The following is a 27,254-nucleotide window of genomic DNA, read 5'->3' as shown; positions in this document are numbered from 1 at the left end:
CCCAGTCAGTGCCCCCATAACATTGACAGCCCCAGTCAGTGCCCCGTTACATTGACAGCCCCAGTCAGTGCCCCCATAACATTGACAGCCCCAGTCAGTGCCCCGTTACATTGACAGCCCCAGTCAGTGCCCCCATAACATTGACAGCCCCAGTCAGTGCCCCATAATAATGACAGCTACAGTCAGTGCCCCATAATGACAGCCACAGTCAGTGCCAAATAACATTAATAGCCACAGTCAGTGCCCCATATCAATGGCAGCTACAGTAAGTGACCCATAATAATGACAGCCACAGTCAGTGCCCCATAACAATGACAGCCACAGTCAGTTCCCCATAACAATGACAGCCACAGTCAGTTCCCCATAACAATGATAGCCACAGTCAGTGCCCTATAACAATGACAGCCACAGTCAGTTCCTCCCTCATTTTCTATATACTCCACTCAGAAAACTGAATAACGAGGTCTATATTGGATGTCTCACTGGTGGGAACCCATAGTCTTGTATCTATGAGCCGTCACCCATAGCAACCAAATACGATCCCAGCCCTCACTATTCCGAGGCCCTTTGGAAAATGAAAGTAGTGACCTGATTGGTTGTTATGGGTGACTACTACACTTTTGCCATGCACCAGTTTGGACATAGGGCTCCCTGACAGGCAGCACTAGACCCATAGGCCTCCATTCTACTAATACATGGTGGGCCTACAGCCTCCCTCAGGTAACAGACATTTTACAACATATACTGTGGAAGACCCCGGAGTATGTCCCTTCTCTCTCATATATAGACCCTTGAAACATCCTCAAATTGCTAAAAATGACTTATTTATGTCATCCCTATTTTTTGGAAATGTAGTTGATGATCAAAATGGCCATTATTCCTCTATAGGTGCATAGATACCAACAGTAGTGTTGGAGGAAAAGGGACACTAAGGTCGACCAAAAAATCCCCGACCTTCTTGGGAATGCTCCGACCCCATGGACCACCCATTTTTGGGGCAGAGTTTATGCAAACCCCACCACTTTTAGGCCAGGGTTGGCCCTGAATTATGGGCTCTTTGTTCGATCTAAGGGCTAACGTTTCTCCTTGCGGAGATTGACATGCCAAGCCTGACATGTCAGAGTGAGGAGACTTATAGGCCATGCAATGCTCCTCTAGGAAATTAAATATGCAAATTGCCTCTTCAGAGAGGAGGAGGAGGACTAAAACGCTAGCGCCACCTATTGGAAGCAGTGATCCTAAAAGTTACTACTGACCCTTTATCGAGCCTTGCCATATGACTTGGGATAAAAACCAAACCAGAATGTCAGTTTTCAGCACCGTGTTTAGGGGTGTTGCTCCCTCATCAGTGCAAAGAATAAGATCTGATTTGGCGCAGTTAGAGCCTCTGGACTGGAGTCTAAGGGCTAACATTTCTCCTTGTGGAGAATGACATGCCAAACCTGGCATGTCAGAGTGAGGAGACATATAGGCCATGCATGCTCCTCTGGGAAATTAAATATGCAAATTGTATTTTCAGAGAGGACGAGGACTAGAATTCTAGCGCCACCTATTGGAAGCAGCGATCCTTTCTGAAATTTTGGGAAAATCCCAGCAAATTCAGGACAGTTGACATGCATGTAGGTGGTCACGTAACTTTTCCTACCCGCATTGTTATCAACTGTCCCAGAGGCTCAGGGATACCTGGGTGTCATGATGGGGGGCGCAGATTCATGTAAACCCCACCCAAAAGTGGATTATTCAGGCAGTTCGGAGGAGCCGGGGTGATCTAAAGGGGGGATTTAAACATCTTCACCATAACAGCTATGTCAGGACAGAGGACAGATCCTCCGTGTGCATGAAAATGAAGGAATTATGACATGTCGCATTTTCCCATCCCAGACCAACAACCTCATGCAACAAAGTCAACTTTATTGAATCTGAGAAAAAGTGGAAAAATATATATCAGAATGAGTCACAGAGCGCACATTGCTTCAGAATTCTAGTTTTCAAATTCCCAGCAGCGCCCCCACAGGAGAAATGAGGTATTACACAATATAGGTCCTCCAGAGTGACAGACCCTCTTTGAAACAGCTTTTTTTTTGTAAAAAAAACCTTTTATTTCTAATAAAATATTTTATTACCATCTCTGATATTCCTCTTTTATTCCTCCTGGAAAAAGCTGAAAAGTTGGGTGCTACAATTTTTCTTGTTAATAAAGGTGGCGCCCCAACACACTGACACTGTGGACAGTGCGGATAATAGTACATATGCAAACTACTGTATATTTCCAGAAGGAATAACAGAGGAACTGTACAATTCATAATTCGAAGGGGAACGCCCTGCTCATATATATTGGAATAGTGACACCCCTTTATCACTTTTTTTTTACATTTCCAGGAGGTTCAACACAGGAACTGTACTTTTATATTTTTTTACCTTTCCAGGAGGAATAACAGAGGAACGGTACATAATTCGCAGGGGAACGCCCTGCTCATATATATTGGAATAGTGACACCCTTTATCCTTTAATTTTTTTACATTTCCAGGAGGTTCAACAGAGGAACTGTACTTTATTTTCTCTTTACAATTCAGAGGGTCAACACACAAAAAAAAGCAAAGTTCTAAGGAAAGATCTTTGCATTTTTTCCAAACCAGACCAACAACCGCATGCAACAAAGTCAACTTTATTGAATCTGGAGAAAAAAAAAGAATTAAAATAATAATAAAAAAAAAATAATAATGAGGACGAGGCGCGGAGCGCGGAACGCTTCAAAGCTCTGCCGTGACAAAGACGTGCAGTTTGGCTATAAACGTGTTCAAGGTCCCATGTCGAATGAGATCCATCTGGATAATTAGGAGGAAGTCCTGGGGCTCTGTGATTGGCTGCTGGACGGCCACAAGGCCGCTGTGCGAGTTCACGTTTTTGGTGACGAAATAACCCTTCTCGTTTCCGCTGGTTATGGAGAGCTGAATGTTATCGCCAGGAAGAGCATGAGAGGGGCCCATGCGGAAAATGTCGGTGGGGACGGGGACGTTGGTGGGGAAGGAGAGGTGGTGATAGGTAATTCTCAGGGGCTGGCTCTGGCACTCACTGTCAAAACAAGGCAAGCGCTCGCAGCGGCTGCAAGAAAAGTGAGAGACAAGAGAAGAGAAGGGTTAGTGCGGGCGAAGCGAGCGGGGCAGCGGAGCAGAAGAGACCACCCATCGGGGGGCCTAGAATTAAGTAGCTCAAGCCATCGGAATACTGGTTCTACACTTATTTTACAGGTCACATGTCCCCCCCCCCAAAAAAAAAAAACTCCAAAAAACATTCTAACTCTCTACTCACATCCAGAGCTGCAATCACAAAGCTACTAACTTCTAAGCGCTATACAGACAATGAAGCAGCGGAGGGCAGTGGCGAGGCTCGAGGGCATGTAGCGGATGAGCTAAACGGAAGCTGAAGCTTTGGATGTGAATGGAGTAGAAGACAGGAAAAGAATCAAGAGGATTCCGAGCCCTGCACATTCCCTCTGACCTATGGAGGGGTGGAGACAAAATCCCAGCCCCTCTTCAGACCGGGACATGCCCAAATGTGTCTGAATATTTGGAAAAATTGGGACAATCACCCAAAATATATATATATATATATATATATATATATATATATATATATATATATATATATATATATATATATATATATATATATATACTGTATATATAACACCTAACTCCACAGGAAAATATGAAAGTAAGAAAAACTATAACAAGAATTGAAAGGTAAAGATAAAAAAATATTATATATATATATATATATATATATATATATATATATATATATATATATATATATATATATATATATATACACATATGTATACAGGTGCATCTCACAAAATCAGAATATCATCAAAAAGTTAATTTATTTCAGCTCTTCTATACAAAATGTGAACCTCATATATTATAGAGTCATTACAAACAGAGTGATCTATTTCACATGTTTATTTCTGTTAATGTTGATGATTATGGCTTACAGCCAACGAAAACCCAAAAGTCATTATCTCGGTAAATTAGAATACTTTATAACACCGGCTTGAAAAAAGATTTTAACATCTGAAATGTATGGACACCAGACCCCACAATGCAGACGAGCTGAAGGCTGCTATCAAAGCAACCTGGGCTTCCATAACCCCTCAGCAGCGCCCCAGGCTGATCGCCTCCTTGCCACGCCGCATTGATGCAGTAATTGATGCACAAGGAGCCCCGACCAAGTACTGAGTGCATTTACTGAACTTACATTTCAGTAGGACAACATTTCAGATTTTAAAATCATTTTTTCAAGCTGATGTTATAAAGTATTCTAATTTACTGAGATACTGACTTCACTTTTTGTATTGAAGAACTGAAATAAATTAACTTTTTGATATTCTAATTTTGTGAGAAGCACCTGTATATACCGCATATATATATATACATACACATACACACATATACTCTATATATACACACATATATATATACACACACACAAACGCCCATATATCTATATATGTATATATACTTGTCTATTTATTTTTTCTCTTTCTCTTTCAGATTTGCCATATATATATATATAATGTAAATCTGAAAAAAAAGCAATTAAAAAGACAAAGAAAAAATATATATTACTTCTTTTTAATTATCATTTGCATATTTTTCTTTAGAATTGTCAGATATTTTTTCTTTTCTTTCTCCGATTTGCCAGTTAGGTGTTGTATATAAATATTTTTTCCCTTTCGTTTTAATATTATTAATTTCTTTTTTTCAGATTTACATTCAAAATTATGATATATACGGTATATATACAGTATAATAAATATGTATATCTTTTTTGATTTTCCTTTTGATTTTTTTTTTTAGATTTTCCAGTTGAGTTAGGTGTTAAAAAATATTCCTGAGAGATGGCTTGGCGTGGCACTTAGCCTGGAGAAATGGAAGAGAAGCACCTATAGAATATACTGTATATACGCAAGTGAGGCCTCTTTAACACAAAAATTGAAGAACCAGGGGAATAGGAATGGGCATTTGGACAACAGATACCAGCAAACCCCAATAAGGTAACATTGTGGGGTCAGATCTGCTGCTCCCGGCAGTCAGCAGGCGATTGTGAAAATGTGAAAAATTTGAATTTTTCATGTTTTTTTCCCAAGGTTTAATCAGTCAGTATAAAACAGATGGGCCGGTGGTTAGCTATGTCACATGCCATCACCATCTATATAGTCCAGTTACATATCGTATCTATAGGAACGGACAGATCACTGCCTCCTATCAGCATAATTCTCTCCTGAAATACTCTGTGCTGCTGCCTCCCACAAGATTAACTCACTAATTTCCTGAAATGCTCTGTGCTGCTTTCCCCCCACCATTCTCACCCAGTAACACCGTCCCTGTTCACATTTAGCACATTTATCACTAAGATAACCAAATAAGTGGACAGGTCACTGCCCCATACAAAACCAACACACTCTTCTCCCGCTGCTGTTTCTTATGATTTGATTGGTTGCACATGCTCTCCAAAAAGAAGTAATGAGTTAGAAAAATACTTTGACTTGGCCCTTCTCTGCCAGCATCCATCGCCTTTCATGTGAGTTTCCGTACAACAACATCAATCACATGTGTCTTTTACGATCCTATGAATCAGCTAAAATCCGCCGGATAGGATGGATTTTACTTACGTCTCTATCGCTTTGCGGTAATTCTTGGGACATTCGAACAGCAGGCACTTGTATCCTCCCTGGACATTGAAGCAAGTCTCAGAACCGGAGCAGTTATGTGTCCCGGTCACACACTCATCCACATCTGGGGAAGAGAAGAGATCACAAGTAGGAGCAGTATACACTGCCCAGAAATGTACACAGAGTATATACTGTGCTGAATATAGAGGTTTATTGCCCTTGGACTTACCTTGACAGTTTCGGCCATTAGGGGCCAGTGTGTATCCGGTGGCGGGGCAGGTGCAGCGGAAGCTGCCGGGGACATTGTTGCAACGGTAGGAACATATGTGTCCACCGGTGGGGAGAGCGCACTCATCAATATCTGTACAGGGGATAATAGTAATAATCAGGACAGGTAGATAATAGATAGATAGATAGATAGATAGATAGATAGATAGATAGATAGATAGATAGATAGATAATAGACAGATAGATAGATAGATAGATAGATAGATAGATAGATAATAGATAGATAATAGACAGATAGATAATAGATAGATAGATAGATAGATAGATAGATAGATAGATGATAGATAGACAATAGATAGATAGATAATAGGTAGATAGATAGATAGATAGATGATAGATAGACAATAGATAGATAGATAATAGGTAGATAATAGATAGATAGATAGATAGATAATAGATAATAGATAGATAATAGATGATAGATAGATAGATAGATAGATAATACATAGATAGATAATAGATAAATAATAGATAGATAGATGATAGATAGATAGATAATACATAGATAGATAATAGATAGATAAATAGATAGATAGATAATAGATAGATGACAGAGATGAGATTTATAGATGGATGATGAATACATTGTATGTTCTCTGTACATCTTTCATTAACAGTCTAATGCCACTGTAATAAACAATAGTTTTCTGCTGTACAATAGACTGCCTCCCTGTGCTGCACAGACTTGTATTAGGTCCTCAGCTTTTCATCTACAGGAGCCATCAGGAACTATTCATTTACCTTCACATGTGATTCCGTCCACGTCGCTCAGCTGATAGCCCCGGCGGCAGTAGCACTGATAGGAGCCATAGACGTTGGCGCACTCCTGGCTGCAGGGATTGCTGCCACATTCATCCACATCTAAAGAATAAACAAGAAAAAAAACTTAACAGACTTGTCTCTGGCTGTAGGACAAGTGACTGCAGCAGGAGCCTCCCCCCACTTCTCTGCCATCAGTCACCTGTAGCTGAAAGCTGAGCACCTTCCTTCAGCACTCACCTTCACAATTTCGACCGTCCAAGGCTAACTTGAAGCCGGTGGAACAACTGCAGTAGAAGGAGCCGTCGGTGTTTTCGCACTTGTGGGCGCAGATGCGACCTGAGTATCCTCTGCACTCGTTAATATCTGGAATTGAAAGGAAAATTAATTCACAGAACAGTGTTATACTGCATGCACCTCCCACAGTCAGAAGCTGAAAGAATGCAGCTGCATCTCCCTCTTCCTCTCACAGCATAAATCTCACAGTCAGAAGCTGAGAGGCTGCAGCTGCATCTCCCTCTTCCCTCTCACAGCATAAATCTCACAGTCAGAAGCTGAGAGGCTGAATCTGCATCTCCCTCTTCCCTCTCACAGCATAAATCTCACAGTCAGAAGCTGAGAGGCTGCAGCTGCATCCCCCTCCTCCCTCTCTTCTAGTATATACATATAGATATATTTTTTCCTCTAGTCCTGGTGGATTATGCGACACTCACCAACACACGATCTGCTCAGGGTGTCGAAGTGATATCCAGCTCGGCATTCGCATCGGTACGATCCGGGCACATTTAGACAAGTGTGCCCCTCACCACAGGGGTTCTGGATGCTGGAGCACTCATTTATATCTAAAATAAACCCCAGGGAATTCTGCATTAATAAAATTCATTTGGGTGCAGCATTGCCAAGATCTTTGCTGGCTGTCAGTGAATGGAACCATTCTTCTTTACACCTAGGGGTTAATAGTTCTCACAGCTGAGTGTTTGGCGCAATTGTACCCAGTCTGGACAATCCTCCGTAAGGTAAATACTGTAGATACGGATTCTGGGTCAAGACAGGATGGATGTCAAATGTATGATTTCTGGGGTCCCGGCTGCTGAGACCACCACCAATCCCGAGAACGAGAGGATCAAAGTCTCCTTGTGACTGCAGCAGTAGTGAGCATGTGCGAACATCAAACCTATAGACAGACGCACATGCTCACTGCACAAAGGAGATTTTGTGACCCCCCCCATATGGCCACTGCTTGCATGCAAGCAAAAAAATGGCGCCACCCACCTTCACATTTTGTTCCATCGGCATTTAGGTGATATCCTCGTCCACAGTTGACCACGTGCCGCTGACAAGTGTAGGAGCCTTCGGTGTTGATGCAGGTCTGACCCGGGGGACATGGCGCACTGTTGCTGACACACTCATTAATATCTGGAGAGAAAAAACACAGAGCAATAGAGGGTTAAAGGGGCTTTTCCACCATAGAGGTCTGACCGCTGGGATTCCTCAATAATCTTACAAGTGGGTCGGTTATAGTCAAAAGTTATAGGCAAGTACTGCAGCAGGAACCTCCCCCCCACTTTTTTGCTGCAGGAGACCTAATAATGAGCCGGTTATAGTTCCACTTACAGAAGGTGAGTAAGGCAACTAGCTGCACCAGGAGCCTCCCCCCACTTTTTTGTTGTAGGAGATATAAGAATGTGCCGGTTATAGTCCTAATTTGAAAAGGTGAGAAAGGCAGCTAGCTGCAGCAGGAACCTCCCCCCAATTCTTTGCTGTAAGAGACCTAAGAATGGGCTAGTTATAGTCCCACTTACAGAAGGTGAGTAAGGGACCTAGCTGCAGCAGAAGCCTGCCCCCAATTCTTTGCTGTAAGAGACCTAAGAATGGGCTAGTTATAGTCCCACTTACAGAAGGTGAGTAAGGCAGCTAGCTGCAGCAGGAGCCTCCCCCCACTTCTTCGCTGTTAGAGACCTAAGAATGGGCCAGTTATATTCCCACTTACAGGTGGTGTGTAAGGAAACAAGCTGTAGCAGGAGCCTCTCCCCATTTCTTTGCTCCTGAATGGGCTGGTTATAGTCCAATTTACAGAAGGTGAGTAAGGCAACTAGCTGCAGCAGGAGCCTCCCCCCACTTCTTTGCTGTAGGTTTCCTAAGAATGGTCTGTTTATAGTCTCGATTACAGGCGGTGAGAAAGCAACTAGTTCCAGCAGATGCCTTCCCTGACTTTGCTGTAGGAGATCTAAGAATGGGCTAGCTATAGTCCCACTGACAGGTGATGAGTAAGGCAACTAGTTGCAGCAGAAGCCTCCCCCCACTTCTTTGCTGTAGGTTTTCTAAGAATGGTCTGTTTATAGTCTCGATTACAGGCGGCGAGAAAGCAACTAGTTCCAGCAGATGCCTTCCCTGACTTTGCTGTAGGAGATCTAAGAATGGGCTAGTTATTAGTCCCACTGACAGGCGATGAGTAAGGCAACTAGCTGCAGCAGGAGCCTCCCCCCACTTCTTTGCTGTAGGTGACCAAGCACTGTTTTGCTGCTGAGGAGGACACCACGCATTTCCCTTGCCACTTAGCAAGAAAGGGAAACCAAGTCAAGCTTTGGGCATGGTATCTGGTGAGCTTTGTGGAGTCAGCAGGTGGCATCACAGTAGGGGGGATATGGAGGTTTCTAGGTAGCCAGTTCACCCACCCCTTTTGATTCATTCAGGACTTTTGAGGTCATGTGATTTCGGTGGGTCAATCAGTGGCACGTCACCATGCAGGAGTAGTAGTTGACGGCCAACAAATGCCCAGTAACCCAAAAAGCGCTGTGTGATCTTACCAATGCAATTGCCCAGTGCATCTTGAATAAACCCAGTGCTGCACTGCACTTTAGGGCGACAGCGAAAAGATCCGGGCGTATTCTGGCAATTGAAGGTTGGGAGACAATTGTGGATCCCGGTGGTACACTCATCGATATCTGCAAATCACAAAATAATACAACTTTTGGGATTTTTTTTTGTTGTAAGGGTCAGTTCCAGTCCACAGCCACTAAGGGGCGCCAATGCACTGTGGAATAGAGATAATGGCTCTTGCCACCAGGGGGCAGTGTGCTAAAGGCTTTACTATGGATGACAGTCTAAATGTTGGACCGACCTCCCTCTCCCCATATACCTATACAGTTGTTATCATCGGTGAGCTCGTAGCCGGTGCCGCAGTTCGCCTCTCTCTGACAGCGGAACGATCCGTGTAGGTTGATGCATCTCTGCCCGACCTTACAGTTGTGCGTTTGCTCGATGCATTCATTTATATCTGTGTAAAGAAATGATATAGGAGTGAAGAAGGGAATGGGGTGGGTGCCCAAGGGCATGCACACTTTCTCTACCCTAGACCACCAGGGACTATTTACTCATTATCTATTTAGGCATCCTATGGCGGTATTATTTATTGAAGGGCAGTTTTATTTTGGCATTGGATGGCAGTATTATGAAATATAATGCACTGTTATGTGAGCACTATATGTTTTTATATGGGATACTGTAATATAATATTTATGTATTGTATGGCGGTATTATATGGGCACTGATTAGCAGTAATGTATAAAAAAATATGGCGCTATTATGTGGCCATTTGAATGTAGTATTAGATAATGGATACTATGTAGAAATATTATATAGGCATTGTATGGCGGTATTATTTATTGAAGGGCAGTTTTATTTTGGCATTGGATGGCAGTATTGTATATGAAGTATAACGCACTGTTATGTGAGCACTATATGGTCCGTTTTTATATGGGATACTGTAATATATTATTTATGTATTGTATGGCGGTATTATATGGGCACTGATTAGCAGTATTGTATAAAAATATATATGGTGCTATTACGTGGCCATTTGAATGTAGTATTAGATAATGGATACTATGTAGAAATATTATATAGGCATTGTATGGCGGTATTATTTAATCATTAAAGGGCAGTTTTATTTGGTCACTGAATGGCAGTTGCGTATGGGAAATATAATGCAGTGTTACGTGGGCACTATATGGCCCTTTTATGTATATGATACTGTAAGATAATACTGTAAAATACTGTGATATAATATTTATGTATTGTTTGGCGGTATTATAGAGGAACTGATTAGCAGTATTGTATAAAAATATGTATGGTACTATTATGTGGCCATTTTAGTGTAGTATTAGATAATGGCTAATACAGAGAAATATTATATAGGCATTATTTGGCAGTATTATTTGATCACTGCAGGGCAGTTTTATTTGGGCATTGAATGGAAGTAGCATATGGGAAATATAATGCAGTGATAAGTGGGCACTAAATGGTCCTTTTTTTGCATTGGATACTGTAATATAATACTGTAATATACTCTAATATAATATTTATGTATTTTATGGTGGTATTTAATGGGCACTGATTAGCAGTATTGTATAAAATATATATGGCACTATTATGTGGCCATTTTAATGTAGTATTAGATAATATATACTATAGAGAAGTAATATGCAAACATTATATGGCGGTATTATTTGGGCACTGAATGTCAGAATCGTGTGTGAAATATTTGGTAATATCATATGGACACTATATATGGTAGTATTTTTATATTGAACGTTGTGGAGAAGTTTTATTTTGGGGCTGTATAGTAGAATTATTTGGGCACTGAATGGCGGTATTGTGTGGGAAATACACGGTAGTATTAGGAGAGCATTATATAATAGTTCTCACTACTGAATAATGGGAAATATTTCAGCATTGTATGGCGGCATTATTTGGACACTAAATAGCAGTATTGTACAAGAAATATGTGGCACTATTATGTGGCTATTTTAGTGTAGTATTAGATAATGATTACTGCAGAGAAGGATTATTTAGGGATTGTTTGGCAGTATTGTTTAGGTACTGAATATCAATATTGTGTAGGAAATATATGGTAACATTATGGCAGCATTATATAGTAGTATTACACGTAGAATTCTATCAAAAGTACTTAGGGATTGTATGGCGGTATTATTTGGGCACTGAATACCAGTAATGTGTGGAAACATTTGCTAATATTATGTGGACACCATATGGTAGTATTTCATATCAGACACTGAAAGGAAGTTTTATTGTTGGCTGTATGGTGGTATTATTTAGACAGTGAATGGCGGTATTGTGTGGCAAATATTTGGTATTATTCTCTGAGCATTTTATAGCCTTAGTGATAGATGTTGTATACTGTAGAAATATATATTTTAGGTTGTAAGGTGGAATTATTTGGCACTGGATGGCAGTATTATGTGAGAAATAGATGGCGGTATTATGTACTTATTTTATGGTAGAGTATTAGGAAATAAAATTTAGTGATTTGGTCACCTAAAGGCAGTATTGTGTTCAAAATATATGGTAGCATTATATGAGCACTATCTATTAGCATTAGATCTTGGATATTATAAGGGGGTATTATATGAGTATTGTTTGGTGGTATTATTTGGATGAGAAATAAACGGCACAGTTATGTGGCCATTTAGTGTAGTATTAGATATTGAATACTGCAGGAAAGTATTATTTTAATATTATATGGTGGTATTATTTGGTAGTGTTGTGGGGGAAAATATAAGGCGGTATTACGTGACCATTATATAGTAGTATTAGATATTGGATATTATAGAGAAGCATAGCTTAGGGACTGTACGGTACTATAGTTTGGGTACTGAATGGCAGTATTGTGTGGGAAATATAAGGCGGTATTACGTGAGCATTATATAGTATTAGATATTTATATCATAGAGAGGCATAGCTTAGGGACTGTACGGTACTATAGTTTGGGTACTGAATGGCAGTATTGTGTGGGAAATATAAGGCGGTATTACGTGAGCATTATATAGTATTAGATATTTATATCATAGAGAGGCATAGCTTAGGGACTGTACGGTACTATAGTTTGGGTACTGAATGGCAGTATTGTGTGGGAAATATAAGGCGGTATTACGTGAGCATTATATAGTATTAGATATTTATATCATAGAGAGGCATAGCTTAGGGACTGTACGGTACTATAGTTTGGGTACTGAATGGCAGTATTGTGTGGGAAATATAAGGTGGTATTACGTGAGCATTATAAAGTATTATTTATATCATAGAGAGGCATAGCTTAGGGACTAAACAAAAATTGTTAAATACATAGTCATGCAGAGATACCCATATACAATAATACAAATGGAAGCAATCCTTAGAGGTACCTCAATGCATGTATATCCAGACCGTAATCAGGAAACAACTGCCGACCATATGGTACAAAACTCAACACACTTGCAGTCACAAATTCCCATAAAAATACAACTTAATTAATACACAAATTAACACATAAAACTGTAGAACAGGTTAGTGGACAACAATTTTTTCATATTCAAAGGCACCTTCTACCTACAGCTCCAGGGTACAGCCATGGGAGCGGCCTTTGCACCTTCCTATGCCAACCTGTTCCTGGGGCTGTGGGAGAGGGATCTCTTCCTGTCAGACGAACAGGGATCAATGGAGCGTGTCCTTTTGTGGACACGCTACATTGATGACATCTTCTTCGTCTGGCAGGGCACGGCCGTCGACCTTGCCCAGTTTGTATCATCTTTGAATAACAATGATCAAAATATACGTCTTACCCCAGTGTGGGATGGTGAGAGGATAGATTTTCTTGATGTCACCATCCATAAGGATGAATTTGGTCTTTTACAGACTGATATTTTTAGGAAACAGACAGCTACCAACACTCTGCTGCATGCTACTTCCTGCCACCCGCATCATATGATTAGAGCTGTTCCTGTGGGTCAGTTTCTCCGTCTTCGTCGGATCTGCTCTACTGATGCGGATTTTGAGGCGAGGGCGGAGGAACTGAAATTACGCTTTCTCGCTAGGGGGTATAGCCGCCGTAGTGTTAAGCACACATATCATCGTGCTAAACACTCTATTCGTAACAACCTTCTATATAATCGTACATATAGACAATCCAAAAGTAGCGGCATGGTTAGGTTTGTGACATCATATAATCCCCAACACGAGAAGATACGCATGGCGCTTAGTAAATTTTTGCCAGATGGCCCCGCAATTTCATTCCGACGTGCAAAAAATCTCCGTGACTGTCTAACACAAAGCCATTATGTTAGTAAATCGGTTCCCACATTTTTGGACTCGATGCGGCCAGGGGGTGTGTGTGTTCCGTGCGGTAGGTGTGTGGCTTGCCCCAGTGTCGAGAAATGTACCTCGTTTGTGGATTCCGGGGGTACTAAGATATACAATATTAAACAGAATATATCGTGTGTCTCTAGGTACGTAATCTATTACGCTACGTGTCCATGTGGACTTATTTACATTGGGCTGACGACACGTCAGCTCAAGGTACGGATTAGAGAACACGTACTGGGGATCCAGGCAGCTGCCACCTGCACGGACTCATCCACCCTCAAGACATTACCACGGCATTTTAGGGAATTCCACCAGTGCAATGCCTCCGGACTTAAGGTCCGGGGTATTGATCTCCTAAATATCAATATTAGGGGGGGTAATCTCAGTAAACGTTTAGCCCAAATAGAGACTAGATGGATCTGGACTCTCCAGACCATCAGTCCTAATGGGCTTAATGAGAATATCTCTTTTGCTCCCTATCTGTGATGGATTTCCCTGTGCATCCCTTTGATGCTCATTTTATTTGCTGGTTCTTGTTTTTAATGTTTTTTATCTTTGTTCATATGTAGATATTACTATGCTTGGAGGATGTGTCCGCACGATGGAGGTCGGGTTTGGCATTACTGATGTACCTGTGTGCTTCGTCTTTCAACATGGAGTTTACTATGAAAATCTCCAATCTCTTTTGGACTGATTTGTGGCCATACACAATTATGGACTGCTGTTATTGATTTAATGTAGTTTTTACGTTTTGTATCTGTATTTTGTACCTTGCCATGCTGCTATTTCCATCACCTGTCCTCCTCTCTCTGCGGTATGCGTTGTTTTCCTTTTTCTTTTCCTGTTTTTTTTTCCCCTATCTGCGGCCGTAGTTGAATCTATTCCCAATTCCAATATGGCCGCGGTCCCCTCGCGCATGCGCATTGCGGTGTATGTTGCGGCTCAGCGTTCCCATGGCTATGCGGTGAGTGATCACGTGGGGCCCCACGTGTCTCCTCCGGGCTGGTTATGTGGGCGCTGCACGCAACGGCGTCTGCGATGGGCGGTGCGCCGTATGGCGAATATACCGGACATTTCCGGTTCTGTTTATATATAAGAACGACATTATGTACATCTTCCACGCCCCCTGAGGAAGGAGCTGTGAGCTCCGAAACGCGCGTCGGGTGCGCTCTTGGCGTCTAGCTGTGACAGCATCAGGTAGTTATATACACTATATATACTGGTTCTTTATTACTATGGTACTATGATGCGGTGTCTGGGGGCACTGACTCTGCATATTATTTATCATGGGCCCCATATTTATTGTATTGGATTGATCTTACCGCACTAATGTCGCTGCAGCTAGTTAGCTTTGAGCCTGTGGGCATATGGACCGCCATTTAGTGCGTATCTTATTTCTCCCTGTTGTCCACTAACCTGTTCTACAGTTTTATGTGTTAATTTGTGTATTAATAAAGTTGTATTTTTATGGGAATTTGTGACTGCAAGTGTGTTGAGTTTTGTACCATAGCTTAGGGACTGTACAGTACTATAGTTTGGGTACTGAATAGCAGTATTGTGTGGGAAATATATGGCGGTATTACGTGAGCATTATATAGTAGTATTAGATATTTATATCTTAGAGAGGTATAGTTTAGGGACTGTACGGTACTATAGTTTGGGTAATGAATGGCTGTATTGTGCGGGGAAATATATGACTGTATTGCCTGAGCATTATATAGTAGTATTATATATTGAATAGTGTAGAGAAGTATAGCTTAGGGACTGTACGGTACTATAGTTTGGGTACTGAATGGCAGTATTGTGTAGGAAATATTCGTTATTATTCTGTGATCATTTGATGACATCACTAGTGTTGGATCCTGCAGAAAAGCATTTTTTAGGGATTGTATGGTGGTAATATTTGAGCATTAAGGTTAATGTCATGTGGGGATATTATAACAGTATTATTTGAGCATTATACAGTAATATTAGATATTGGCTACTACATGAAATTTAGAAACTGTTTGGTAGTTTCATTTAGGCACTAAATGGGCAATGTATGGCAATATTGCATAAGAGTTATATAGTAGTATTAGACATTGGATTCAGTAGGAAAGTATTACTTAGGGATTATATGGTGGTATTATTTGGGCACTGAATTTCAATAGCGTACAGCATACATACGGGTGTATTATCTGGGCACTATATGGTTGTATTAGGTTTTGCAGATGTATGAAAGTATTATTTAGGGATTATATGGTGGCATTATTTTGCCACTGAATTTCAATAGCGTATAACATACATACGGGTGTATTATCTGGGCAGTGTATGGTTGTACTAGGTTTTGTAGATATATGAGAGTATTATTTACCAAGATAAAGTAATGAGGAGGTTAATCTTCTAGGACCACACAATGGAAGCAATGAGAAAAGCAGATGTAAAAAAATATGTAAATAGCGCCTCCGGGAAATGAAGATACCTGGACCCCGTCCAATATGTCTTCAGAACCCCCCACCCTCTTCGCTGACCCCAGGTTAAATACCGGAGCAACTGGAATCAGCCCGAGCGGTTGGAAGGTTTTATATTACAAGGGTAAATGAAAGAGTAATTTAAAAAAAAGGTGACGGGAGCTCTATAGACATGCACAGCACTGCGGTGCTGGGAGTTGTAGTACATCCCTGCAGTTGGTTTGGTTTATACCAACACACATCCATAAAACTGATACCATTGCAGGTGACTCCATCAGGTTGGAGCTGGTAACCGGCGTAACAGGAACAGATCACACTGCTTCCGGTATCTCTGCACTGCTGGGTACACCGTCCGCCACCTACAGGTAGAAAAGCATCAAGATTACAAAATTAAAGGGGTATTTCCATTTTCATACATGAGTATATTTTTGGATAGAGCTTGTAAAATCAAGCACTTTTGCCATTTATTGCTTGTTAAAATTTGCAGCCGTTCTTGAGATATTAACACTTTTCTGTTGTGTATAGCTCGTTGCCTAAGAGACCGACCACCGCTGCTGTCTAGCTTCTAAGCACCGTGCTGAAGCTAGGGAGTAACAGCGCGCTCCAGGGATCCTGGGCAGCTTCAAAACAAGGCTTAAAAGTTCAATAGTCAAAAGCTTGTAAGCTCTGCTCATGTTCTGCTGTTTAGAAGCGGTGGTCGGTCTCCAAGGCAACGAGTTGTAAACAAAACAAAAGTGTTAATATCTCAAGAACGGCTGAAAATTTAAACAAGCAGTAAATTGCAAAATTGCTTGTCTTTACAAGCTCTATCCGAAAATACCCATTTCTTAAAAATGAAAATGTCCCTTTAAAATTTCTCACCTCTGCATCTGTCATTCAAGGAGGGGTCTTCATTATCCGTGTTGGAACCTAAAGGTTTGTTGGCTTTGGGAATAAAAATATGTATTGTAGTTACATCTAGTTACGTTTTTTTTTTGCATGTTCTGTAGATTATTGCACCTTCGTCCTGGTTGGGGGCATCGTTGCCCTCCTGTTTTACACAGCAGGCTCTGAACACCAGGCTGCACTGGTAGCCCAGGAACATCTGCTCGCAGGATTCTCCCCGTGCCTGGGCCTCTTTACCCAGCAGGCAGCATTTGCAGCATCTCTGTAATGGAAATAATACAGAATCAAGAAGAATCCATTAATGCTTATATAGTATGTGCCTTATTATTAGCCACGAAGGAAAAAAACGGCTTTTATAAATATGCTACAGGTCTGTGGTATGAGACAGTCCCAAATATGAACCTTTTCCTTTACCTGCTGTGATAGTAACAAAATGGCTACCTGCAGACACCACTAGGGGGAGCTCACTGCATACTGGACGTCCACAGTGTTCAGATCCGTGACACCACAGCGCCATGCACTGTGTAGTGGCCGTTTTTAGGTACTGCAGCTCATTTTCTATTCACTTTAATAGGAATTGGACTGCAGTACCCAACAATGGCCACTAGACGGTGTACAGAGCTATGCTGTCCCGGCTCCGTACATTTAGGACCCAATTTATTATTGCATTTATGTTTTTTTCCCCTAGATTTTGGTGTTTTGCACCTTTTTTTTTAAAGTCTGCTTTATAAGTGTCTGTTATTGAGGGTGGATTTTTTTTCCAAAGAGTTTTGTGCTGGGTCATCAATTGCGACTTTTTAAAAAGTCACATTTTTAGTGCAGATGTACTGCGCCCCTTTCCTTCCCTTACCTGGAGTGATTTTATATACCCCAGATATTCCACCCCAACACAGAAAAAAATACAGCATTTTACGGAAAATGCGACTTTATGTGTTAACATTTTTGGTGGACTTAAAAGGTTGGAAAAATTCCAGTCTGAAGATGCCATAAATGCAGCGTTCAGAGGAGACGGGTCCTCATGCTTTCTGCTTCTAAAATGGTATCCACTAGGGGGCGGTCATAAAAAGGAGCATCCACTAGAGGGCAGTAATAAAAAATGGTATCCACTAGGGGGCGGTCATAAAAATGAGCATCAACTAGAGGGCAGTAATAAAAATAGGTATCCACTAGGGGGCGGTAATAAAAATGGGTATTAACTAGGGGGCGGTAATAAAAATGGGAATCCACTAGTGGGCGGTAATAAAAATAGATATCCACTAGGAGGCGGTAATAAAAATGGGCATCTACAAGGGGGCGGTAATAAAAATGGGAATCCACTAGGGGGCGGTAATAAAAATGGGTACCCACTAATGGGCGGTAATAAAAATAGATATCCACTAGGGGCGGTAATAAAAATAGATATCCACTAGGAGGCGGTAATAAAAATGGGCATCTACAAGGGGGCGGTAATAAAAATGGGAATCCACTAGGGGGCGGTAATAAAAGTGGGTATCCACTAGGGGGCGGTAATAAAAATGGGTATTAACTAGGGGGCGGCAATAAAACGGGGTATCCACTAGGGGGCAGTGATAAAAAAGGGTATACACTAGGGGGCGGTAATAAAAATGGGTATCCACTAGGGGGCGGTAATAAAAATGGGTATCCGCTAGGGGGCGGTAATAAAAATGGGTATCCGCTAGGGGGCGGTAATAAAAATGGGTATCCGCTAGGGGGCGGTAATAAAAATGGGAATCTACCTGGGGGTGGTAATGAAAATGGGAAACCACTAGGGGGCGGTAATAAAAATGGGAATCCGCTAGCAGTTATACTCTAACACATAGATAGGGGATAAATTCCTGATTTCTGGGGTCTGACTGATCCCAAAAATGGCCATGCATTGTTTCTCTACTTCTCCCACTTGTTGTAGGATCACAAGTCCCAGCAGATCTCCGCTCACCTGCACAAACCTGGCTTCACAGCTGGACGCCTTCTCCTGGTCACTCGCATCACAAGAGTTTTTCTCGTTGGCAATGTTGATGCCGGTCGTACAGTGCAAGTCCTCCAGCTGATTGAGGCAGCATTGCTCCTGGATTAATCTAGGAAAACAGTAAGACAAACAAACATCAGATATTTCATGAAAAAAGTCAATGTAATTCCTCGTGGAAGCTTTCTTACAGGAACAGCGCCACACCTGTGTACAGGTTGTATGTGGTATTGCAGCCTAAACCCATTGTAAATACAACTCATGGCCAGGAGTGGCGCTGTTTCTAGAAAGAAGCAATGTTCTTGAACTCGTGGACAACTATTTCAAAAGCATTGCTTCTTTCCCAGAGTCTATGTCACAGCTCACCTCCTCCTCCTGTACAATGACTGATAACACCTACAGTTGTGTGAAAAAGTGTTTGCCCCTTTCCTGATTTCCTATACTTTTGCATGTTTGTCACACTTAAATATTTCAGATCCGCAAACAAAATTAAATATTAGACAAAGATGACACAAGTAATCAAAAAAATGCAGTTTCTAAATGAAGTTCTTTATTATTAAGGGAAAAAGAAATCCAAACCTACAGGATCCTGTGTGAAAAAGTGATTGCCCCCTATCTTTGCAGAATTGTTGTAATTCAGCCACATTGGAGGGTTTCCGAGCATGAACCGCCTTTTTAAGGTCATAGCACAGCATCTCATTATTAAGGTCAGGACTTTGACTAGGCCACTCCAAAGTCTTAATTTGGTTTTTCTTAAGCCAGTCAGAGATGGACTTGCTGGTGCGTTTTCGATCATTGTCCTGCTGCATAACTCAAGTGCGCTTCAGCTTGAAGTCACGAACAGATGGTTGGACATTCTCCTTCAGGATTTTTTGTAGACAGCAGAATTCATGGTTCCATTTACCACAGCAAGTCTTCCAGGTCCTGAAGCAGCAAAACAACCCCAGACCATCACACTGCCACCACCATATTTTACTGTTGGTATGGTGTTCATTTTCTGAAGCGCTGTGTTACTTCTACACCAGATGTAATGGGACATACACCTTCCAAAAAGTTCAACTTTTGTCTCGTCAGTCCGCAGAGTATTCTCCCAAAAGTCTTGGGGATCATCAAGATGTTTTCTGGCAAAACTGAGACAAGCCTTTATGTTCTTACTGCTCAGCAGTGGTTTTCATATTGGAACTCTGCCATGCTGTCCATTTTTGCCCAGTCTCTTTCTTATGGTAGAGCCATGAACACTGACCATAACTGATGCAAGTGAGGCCTGCAGTTCTTTGTATGTTGTTGTGGGGTCTTTTGTGACCTCTTGGATGAGTCGTCACTGCACTGGTAATTTTGGTGCCCAGGCCACTCTAGGAAGGCTCAATACTGTTCCATGTTTTTTGCCATTTGTGGATAATGGCTCTCACCATGGTTCTCTGGAGTCCCAAAGCTTTAGAAATGACTTTATAACCTTTTCCAGACTGATGGATCTCAATTACTTTGTTTCTCATTTGTTCCAGAATTTCTTTGGTTCGCGGCATGATCTCTAGGTTTTGAGGATCTTTTGGTCTTCTTCACTTTGTCAGGCAGGTCCTATTTAAGTGATTTCTTGATTGAGAGCAGGTGTGGCAGTAATCAGGCCTGGGTGTGGCTAGGGAATATGAACTCTGCTTCCCAAAGATGTGATAAACCACAGTTAATTTATGTTTTAGAGGGGAAATCACTTTTTCACACAGGATCCTGTAGGTTTGGATTTCACAAATGGCAAAAACATGGAACAGTATTGAGCCTTTCTAGAGTGGCCTGGCCACCAAAATTACCAGTGCAGTGATGACTCATCCAAGACGTCACAAAAGACCCCACAACAACATACAAAGAACTGCAGGCCTCACTTGCATCAGTTATGGTCAGTGTTCATGGCTCTGAGCAATAAGAACATAAAGCCTCGTCTCAGTATTTGAAAAAACTGACCGTCACATCCATACATAGACTAAGTGTGAACAGGTGCTGAACCTAGAGTAACCAACTCATATATAGTCAAGTAAAAAAGGCAGCACACTGCAGCGCTAAGACATGCAAACATGAAACATGAAAACTGAACTGCAATACTGCACTAGAAATATGAAAAATGAGAGCGTTTAGCGCATAAAAATGGCCAATTTTATGTGTACCTGATAGCCCCTTTACGGCATCTCTCGTATATCAGGTCCTACGCTTGCCTACCTCGCTGAGAATAAACGTCTCCATGTGAATGGGTACCTGTGAAAACCTCTTCCTAGACTCATATTCTCTCTCTCTGTGGAGGGGTACTGGACCTGCTGCGATTAAAACACCTGGGCTAGGAGGCGGAGTGCTCAGTCAGAAGGCTAAATAATATATTTGAAAAAACTGACCGTCACATCCATGCATAGACTAAGTGTGAACAGGTGCTGAACCTAGAGTAACCAACTCATATATAGTCAAGTAAAAAAGGCAGCACACTGCAGCGCTAAGACATGCAAACATGAAACATGAAAACTGAACTGCAATACTGCACTAGAAATATGAAAAATGAGAGCGTTTAGCGCATAAAAATGGCAAAAACATGGAACAGTATTGAGCCTTTCTAGAGTGGCCTGGCCACCAAAATTACCAGTGCAGTGATGACTCATCCAAGACGTCACAAAAGACCCCACAACAACATACAAAGAACTGCAGGCCTCACTTGCATCAGTTATGGTCAGTGTTCATGGCTCTGAGCAATAAGAACATAAAGCCTCGTCTCAGTATTGCCAGAAAATATCTTGATGATCCACAAGACTTTTGGGAGAATACTCTGTGGACTGACGCGACAAAAGTTGAACTTTTTGGAAGGTATATGTCCCATTACATCTGGCATAGAAGTAACAGCATTTCAGAAAAGGAACATCATACCAACAGTAAAATATGGTGGTGGCAGTGTGATGGTTTGGGGCTGTTTTGCTGCTTCAGGACCTGGAAGACTTGCTGTGGTAAATGGAACCATGAATTCTGCTGTGTACCAAAAAATCCTGAAGGAGAATGTCCAGCCATCTGTTTGTGACCTCAAGCTGAAGCGCACTTGGGTTATGCAGCAGGACAATTATCCAAAACGCACCAGCAAGTCCATCTCTGACTGGCTTAAGAAAAACCAAATTAAGACTTTGGAGTGGCCTAGTCAAAGTCCTGACCTTAATAATGAGATGCTGTGGCATGACCTTAAAAAGGTGGTTCATGCTCGGAAACCCTCCAATGTGGCTGAATTACAACAATTCTGCAAAGATAGGGGGCAATCACTTTTTCACACAGGATCCTGTAGGTTTGGATTTCTTTTTCCCTTAAAAATAAAGACCTTCATATAAAAACTGCATTTTGTTATCTTTTGTCTAATATTTACATTTGTTTTGTGAACGGAAACATTTATGTGTGACAAACATGCACAAGAATAGGAAATCAGGAAGGGGGCAAACACTTTTTCACACAACGGTATACAGTAGATAACACAGAATCCACAGTTTCGCATTGGGGCCCAGGCGCTTCATGTTTCGCCCCTTGTATATGTGCAGAGAGCAGCAGACGGCGTATCTGGACATCAGATGCTCGCCAGCTCCAGAGCAGCGCTCACATGTGGTTCCTCTTTCAAGTCTCTGACGTCGTCTCCCAGGAGTGAACTTTCAAAGGGAAGAGGATTTCCTAATTCGCTCCTCTGAGCCGTTTCGCCGTTTCCTTGTGTTTAGCTAAAGGCTTAGAAAGATTCCTTTTATGAAGCGCCAGGGAGCCCCCGAGCCAACAGATATCAGATTCCGACTTATAAGATTTGGAGAGTTGTGTTCTTCTAACCCTACATCTGCACCCCCTAAAGTGTAGGATGCTGGTGAGGGATTTACGAGGATCAGGTAGATAAGGAATTGCCCGTGAGCGCTCAGGATACATTCATCATTCAAGCTCTCACTATATCTTTAAAATCCTCTTCTGCAGTTATTATTTTTTGCCTTTGGCAGTACATTATTAGTTTTATTCAATCTTTGTAGTTTTTTTTTTTTTTTTAAGAAGGATTTTCTTTATTTTTTATTTTAAACAGCGCCACTTATATCCGGTGGCTATGTCTGGTATTGCAGCTAATTTAAGTGAATGAGTTGCAATATCAAGCACAGCCAAAGGAGCGGCGCTGTTTTTTTCAAGAATCATAAAGGGGATGTCCATTAAAGATATATTTTATTTTGTCTTATTGCGTACATCACCATTAGAAAAATAGGGATATGTCAGTTCTAGTGTCTATCAATATGACCCCGTATATGGGAAAGCTGAATGACTATGCCCGCTTACAGGTTGTGTTACTTAAACCCCACACTTTTTTGGCACATATTTACTAGCATTGTATTTGAAAATGCACGTGCTGCAGCGATTTCAGCATTTTATGTTTTTGAAAAGTTGGATGTGGCCTAAGATTTATTTGTAGACAATTTATTACATCATTTCATTATGTTTATAGGTAATTCATTTATAACCCTAGCCCTAACCCTAGTCAAACTCTTACACTAGCCCAAACCTTAGCATGACCCTAACCCTACTGTAACCTTTACCCTAGCATTACCCTAACCCTAACTCAAGTCTAACTGTCACTAGCCCCAACCCTACCATGACCCTAACCCTACTGAAACTTTTACCATAGCAAAACCCTAGCCCTAATGCTAGCATAACCCTAACTCTAGTCTAACGCTTACACTAGCTCCAACCCTATCATGACCGTAACCCTGAAATATAATTTACCCTAGCATAACCCTAGCATAACCCTAACCCTATTTTAACCTTTACCCTAGCATAACCCTAATTGTAGTCTAACTCTTACCCTTGCCCTATCCCTACCATATCCCTAATCCTAGTCTCTTATCCTAGCCCTAACATAACCCTAACCTTAGCCTTAATACTATTGTAACCTTTACCCTAACAAAACCCTTTAAAACTCTTACCATAGCATAAACCTACATCGAGCCCTATTCTTACCTTTACCCTAGCCCTAACCCTATTCTAACTCTTATCCTTGACCTAACCTTAACATAACCCTAACCTTGACCCTAATCCTATTGTAACGTTTAGCCTAACATAACCATATTATAACTCTTACCCTAGCATAACCCTACACCTAGCCCTATTCTCACCTTTACCCTAGCCCTAACCCTATTCTAACTCTTACCCTAACCCTAACATAATCCTACACCTAGCTCTATTCTCACCTTTACCCTAGCCCTAATCCAAGTCTAACTCTAACCTTTGCCCTAACCCTAGTGCAGCGCCCCCACTGCCGCAGGGCTGAGGGGTACCCGGTACCGGGCCTCTGGGTCTCTGCTCTGGGGTTGTCACGGTGGCTAGGCCCGGTCCGTGACCCTGCTGAGGGGCGCCCAATTAAAGGTGTGGATGGTGGTGGTAGTGCGGTGCAGTGCTGGTCACAGTAAATAACGAGGACACCAGGTTGCAGTCTCTTTACCTCTTTACTGAAGGCTTCAGGATCCTCAGTCCGGAATACGGTTAACCAGGCTGCGCAAGTCCGGCCGGTCCGATGGCACCTCCAGAGTTCCCTTTGCAGGTGGAAATCTGTGCCTACCTTCTAGCGCTTGTGTGTTGCGGTCCTCCCCTGCTGTGCTCACGGGATAGTCCCCACAACTGTTGTGTCTGTTTCTCGTGTTCCCTCACAACTCGATTCTGATGTTCTTCTCCGTCCCCCAGATGATATGGCTAGGACGCACCCGTATGACGGGTAGGCTCGGAGCTCTTCCGGGACCCTAGTGTCGCCCCTCTCCACTGGTTGCCCCCTATGTCTTCGTAGGTGATTTGTGTGAGACAGCCCGCCTATAGCTGACTGTCCTGCCGTAGGTTTGAAGTACTGCTTGGAGCCTAGTACCTCCTCGGCGTTCCGGCCACCGGCTATGCGCCTCAGTAGGATGTTGCCTCGTCTTACAGCACGACTCCTACTGGTATTTCTCCTTGTTGCGTTGATCTCGTTTCTCACTCAGCACAATATACCTCACTTCTTGTCCTTTCTTAGGGTACCGCCGCGATCAGGTGCAGGCGCGGTCCCGTAATGTTCTCTCTGTTCGCTAGGCCTCTGTCAGGATCCCACCCCTGACAGGGACCCCCCTGAGACTCTCCCCGCAACACCCTCTGCCACAGGATGTTGCCCTTAGCTCCCCCTGGAGGCCAGACTGTGAAGTGTATTGGTGTCTGTGATACCTGGTCAGGTGAACTCCTTCAGTGCCATCAGACGTACCATAGCCCCCCTTAGCGGCAGAGCATCAGTACTGCAACGACCAGGACTCTGGGGCGCTGCACTCCCTGTCATGGTTCCCAATGGCAGGGACTCAGGCAAAAACAGACAAGCTCTAGGAATGATGGAATCTCAGATGACCGCGACGCTGAACCTAACACGCAACTAATAGTAGCCAGGGGTGTGCCTACGATTATCCCTAGACACCTCGCACCAGCCGGAGATCTAGTTACCCCCTAGTAGAGGAATACACAGACCTGGCTTGCCTCCAGGGAAACCCCAAAAGTGATAGTAGCCCCCCACATATAATAACGGTTAGGTAAGAGGAAAACACGTACGCAGTATGAATATAGATTCAGCAAAGAGAGGCCCTCTGACTAGATAGCAGAAAATACAAAAGAGGACTTCGCGGTCACCTCAAAACCCTAAACAGCCATCCTGAAATTACTTTAACTCCGTTATCAACTCATGACACCGGAGTAGTAATTTCAGATCACTAGAGCTTCCAGCAGCAAGAGAAATATAAATGCATGCTGGACAAACAAACACAAAACATGCCAAAGATCCAACTTAGCTGAATTGCAGACTTGGAGCAGGTAGCAAGCAACAGAGGTGCTCTGGTAACATTGATTGCCGGCACTAGAATGACTGAGAAGCCAGACTAAATAGGAAACTCCCAGTTTCCTGATGGGAACAGGTGCAAGACAAAAGTCAGCCAGTACCACCAGTAACCACCAGAGGGAGCCCAAAAACAGAATTCACAACAGTACCCCCCCCTTAAGGAGGGGGCACCGAACCCTCATGAGAACCACCAGGGCGATCTGGATGCGCCCTATGAAAGGCGCGAACCAAATCAGAGGCATGAACATCGGAGGCAGTCACCCAAGAATTATCCTGACCGTATCCCTTCTATTTAACCAAATATTGAAGTCTCCGTCTGGAAACGCGAGAGTCCAAAATCTTCTCCACAACATACTCCAATTCACCCTCCACCAGCACAGGAGCAGGAGGCTCAACAGAAGGAACAACCGGTACCTCGTACCTCCGCAACAACGACCGATGGAAGACATTATGAATGGTGAAAGATGCTGGTAGGTCCAAACGAAAAGATACAGGATTAAGAATCTCCAAAATCTTATAAGGACCTATGAACCGAGGTTTAAACTTAGGAGAAGAGACCTTCATAGGGACAAAACGAGAAGATAACCACACCAAGTCCCCAACGCGGAGATGATGACCCACACGACGATGACGATTAGCAAACTGCTGAGTCTTCTCCTGAGACAACTTAAAATTGTCCACCACATGACTCCAAATCCGGTGCAGTCTATCAACCACCGTGTCCACTCCAGGGCAATCCGAAGATTCCACCTGGCCAGATGAAAAACGAGGGTGAAACCCTGAATTGCAAAAGAAAGGAGAAACCAGAGTGGCAGAACTGGCCCGATTATTGAGGGCAAACTCTGCCAACGGCAAAAAGGCGACCCAATCATCCTGATCAGCAGACACAAAACACCTCAAATAAGTCTCCAAGGTCTGATTAGTTCGCTCCGTCTGGCCATTAGTCTGAGGATGGAATGCAGACGAAAAAGACAAATCAATGCCCATCCTGGCACAGAACGCTCGCCAGAACCTAGACACAAATTGAGACCCCCTGTCAGAAACGATGTTTTCCGGGATACCATGTAAACGAACCACATTCTGAAAAAATAAAGGAACCAACTCAGATGAAGAAGGCAATTTGGGCAAGGGTACCAAATGAACCATCTTAGAAAAACGGTCACACACCACCCAAATGACGGACATTTTCTGAGAAACCGGGAGGTCCGAGATAAAGTCCATAGAGATGT

The 27,254-nt window shown here is 42.4% G+C and overlaps 1 protein-coding gene across 2 annotated transcripts in view; it reads right to left on the bottom strand.

Annotated features, from left to right (window-relative positions):
* Positions 1-27,254, bottom strand: part of FBLN1 (fibulin 1) — a 75,320-nt gene that overhangs the window by 11,884 nt on the left and 36,182 nt on the right. The window contains exons 3-15 of one of the 2 annotated variants that reach the window (XM_077266633.1): positions 19,137-19,275; positions 17,315-17,462; positions 17,177-17,239; positions 16,573-16,674; positions 9,865-10,002; positions 9,533-9,670; positions 7,998-8,141; positions 7,439-7,567; positions 6,966-7,091; positions 6,708-6,827; positions 5,908-6,039; positions 5,679-5,802; positions 2,651-3,103 (exon numbers count right to left, since the gene is read on the bottom strand). In XM_077266633.1, coding sequence (XP_077122748.1) covers positions 2,752-3,103; positions 5,679-5,802; positions 5,908-6,039; positions 6,708-6,827; positions 6,966-7,091; positions 7,439-7,567; positions 7,998-8,141; positions 9,533-9,670; positions 9,865-10,002; positions 16,573-16,674; positions 17,177-17,239; positions 17,315-17,462; positions 19,137-19,275 — 1,855 coding nt within the window. In that variant the 3' untranslated portion in view covers positions 2,651-2,751. Of the gene's footprint in view, positions 1-2,650; positions 3,104-5,678; positions 5,803-5,907; positions 6,040-6,707; positions 6,828-6,965; positions 7,092-7,438; positions 7,568-7,997; positions 8,142-9,532; positions 9,671-9,864; positions 10,003-16,572; positions 16,675-17,176; positions 17,240-17,314; positions 17,463-19,136; positions 19,276-27,254 lie in introns of those variants that run through there. The other variant, XM_077266632.1, reaches the window with a different exon arrangement.

This window comes from Ranitomeya variabilis, chromosome 5 (assembly GCF_051348905.1).
Source record: "Ranitomeya variabilis isolate aRanVar5 chromosome 5, aRanVar5.hap1, whole genome shotgun sequence".
NCBI classification, from domain to species: domain Eukaryota; kingdom Metazoa; phylum Chordata; class Amphibia; order Anura; family Dendrobatidae; genus Ranitomeya; species Ranitomeya variabilis.
This window is presented reverse-complemented; position numbering and strand designations above follow the sequence as displayed.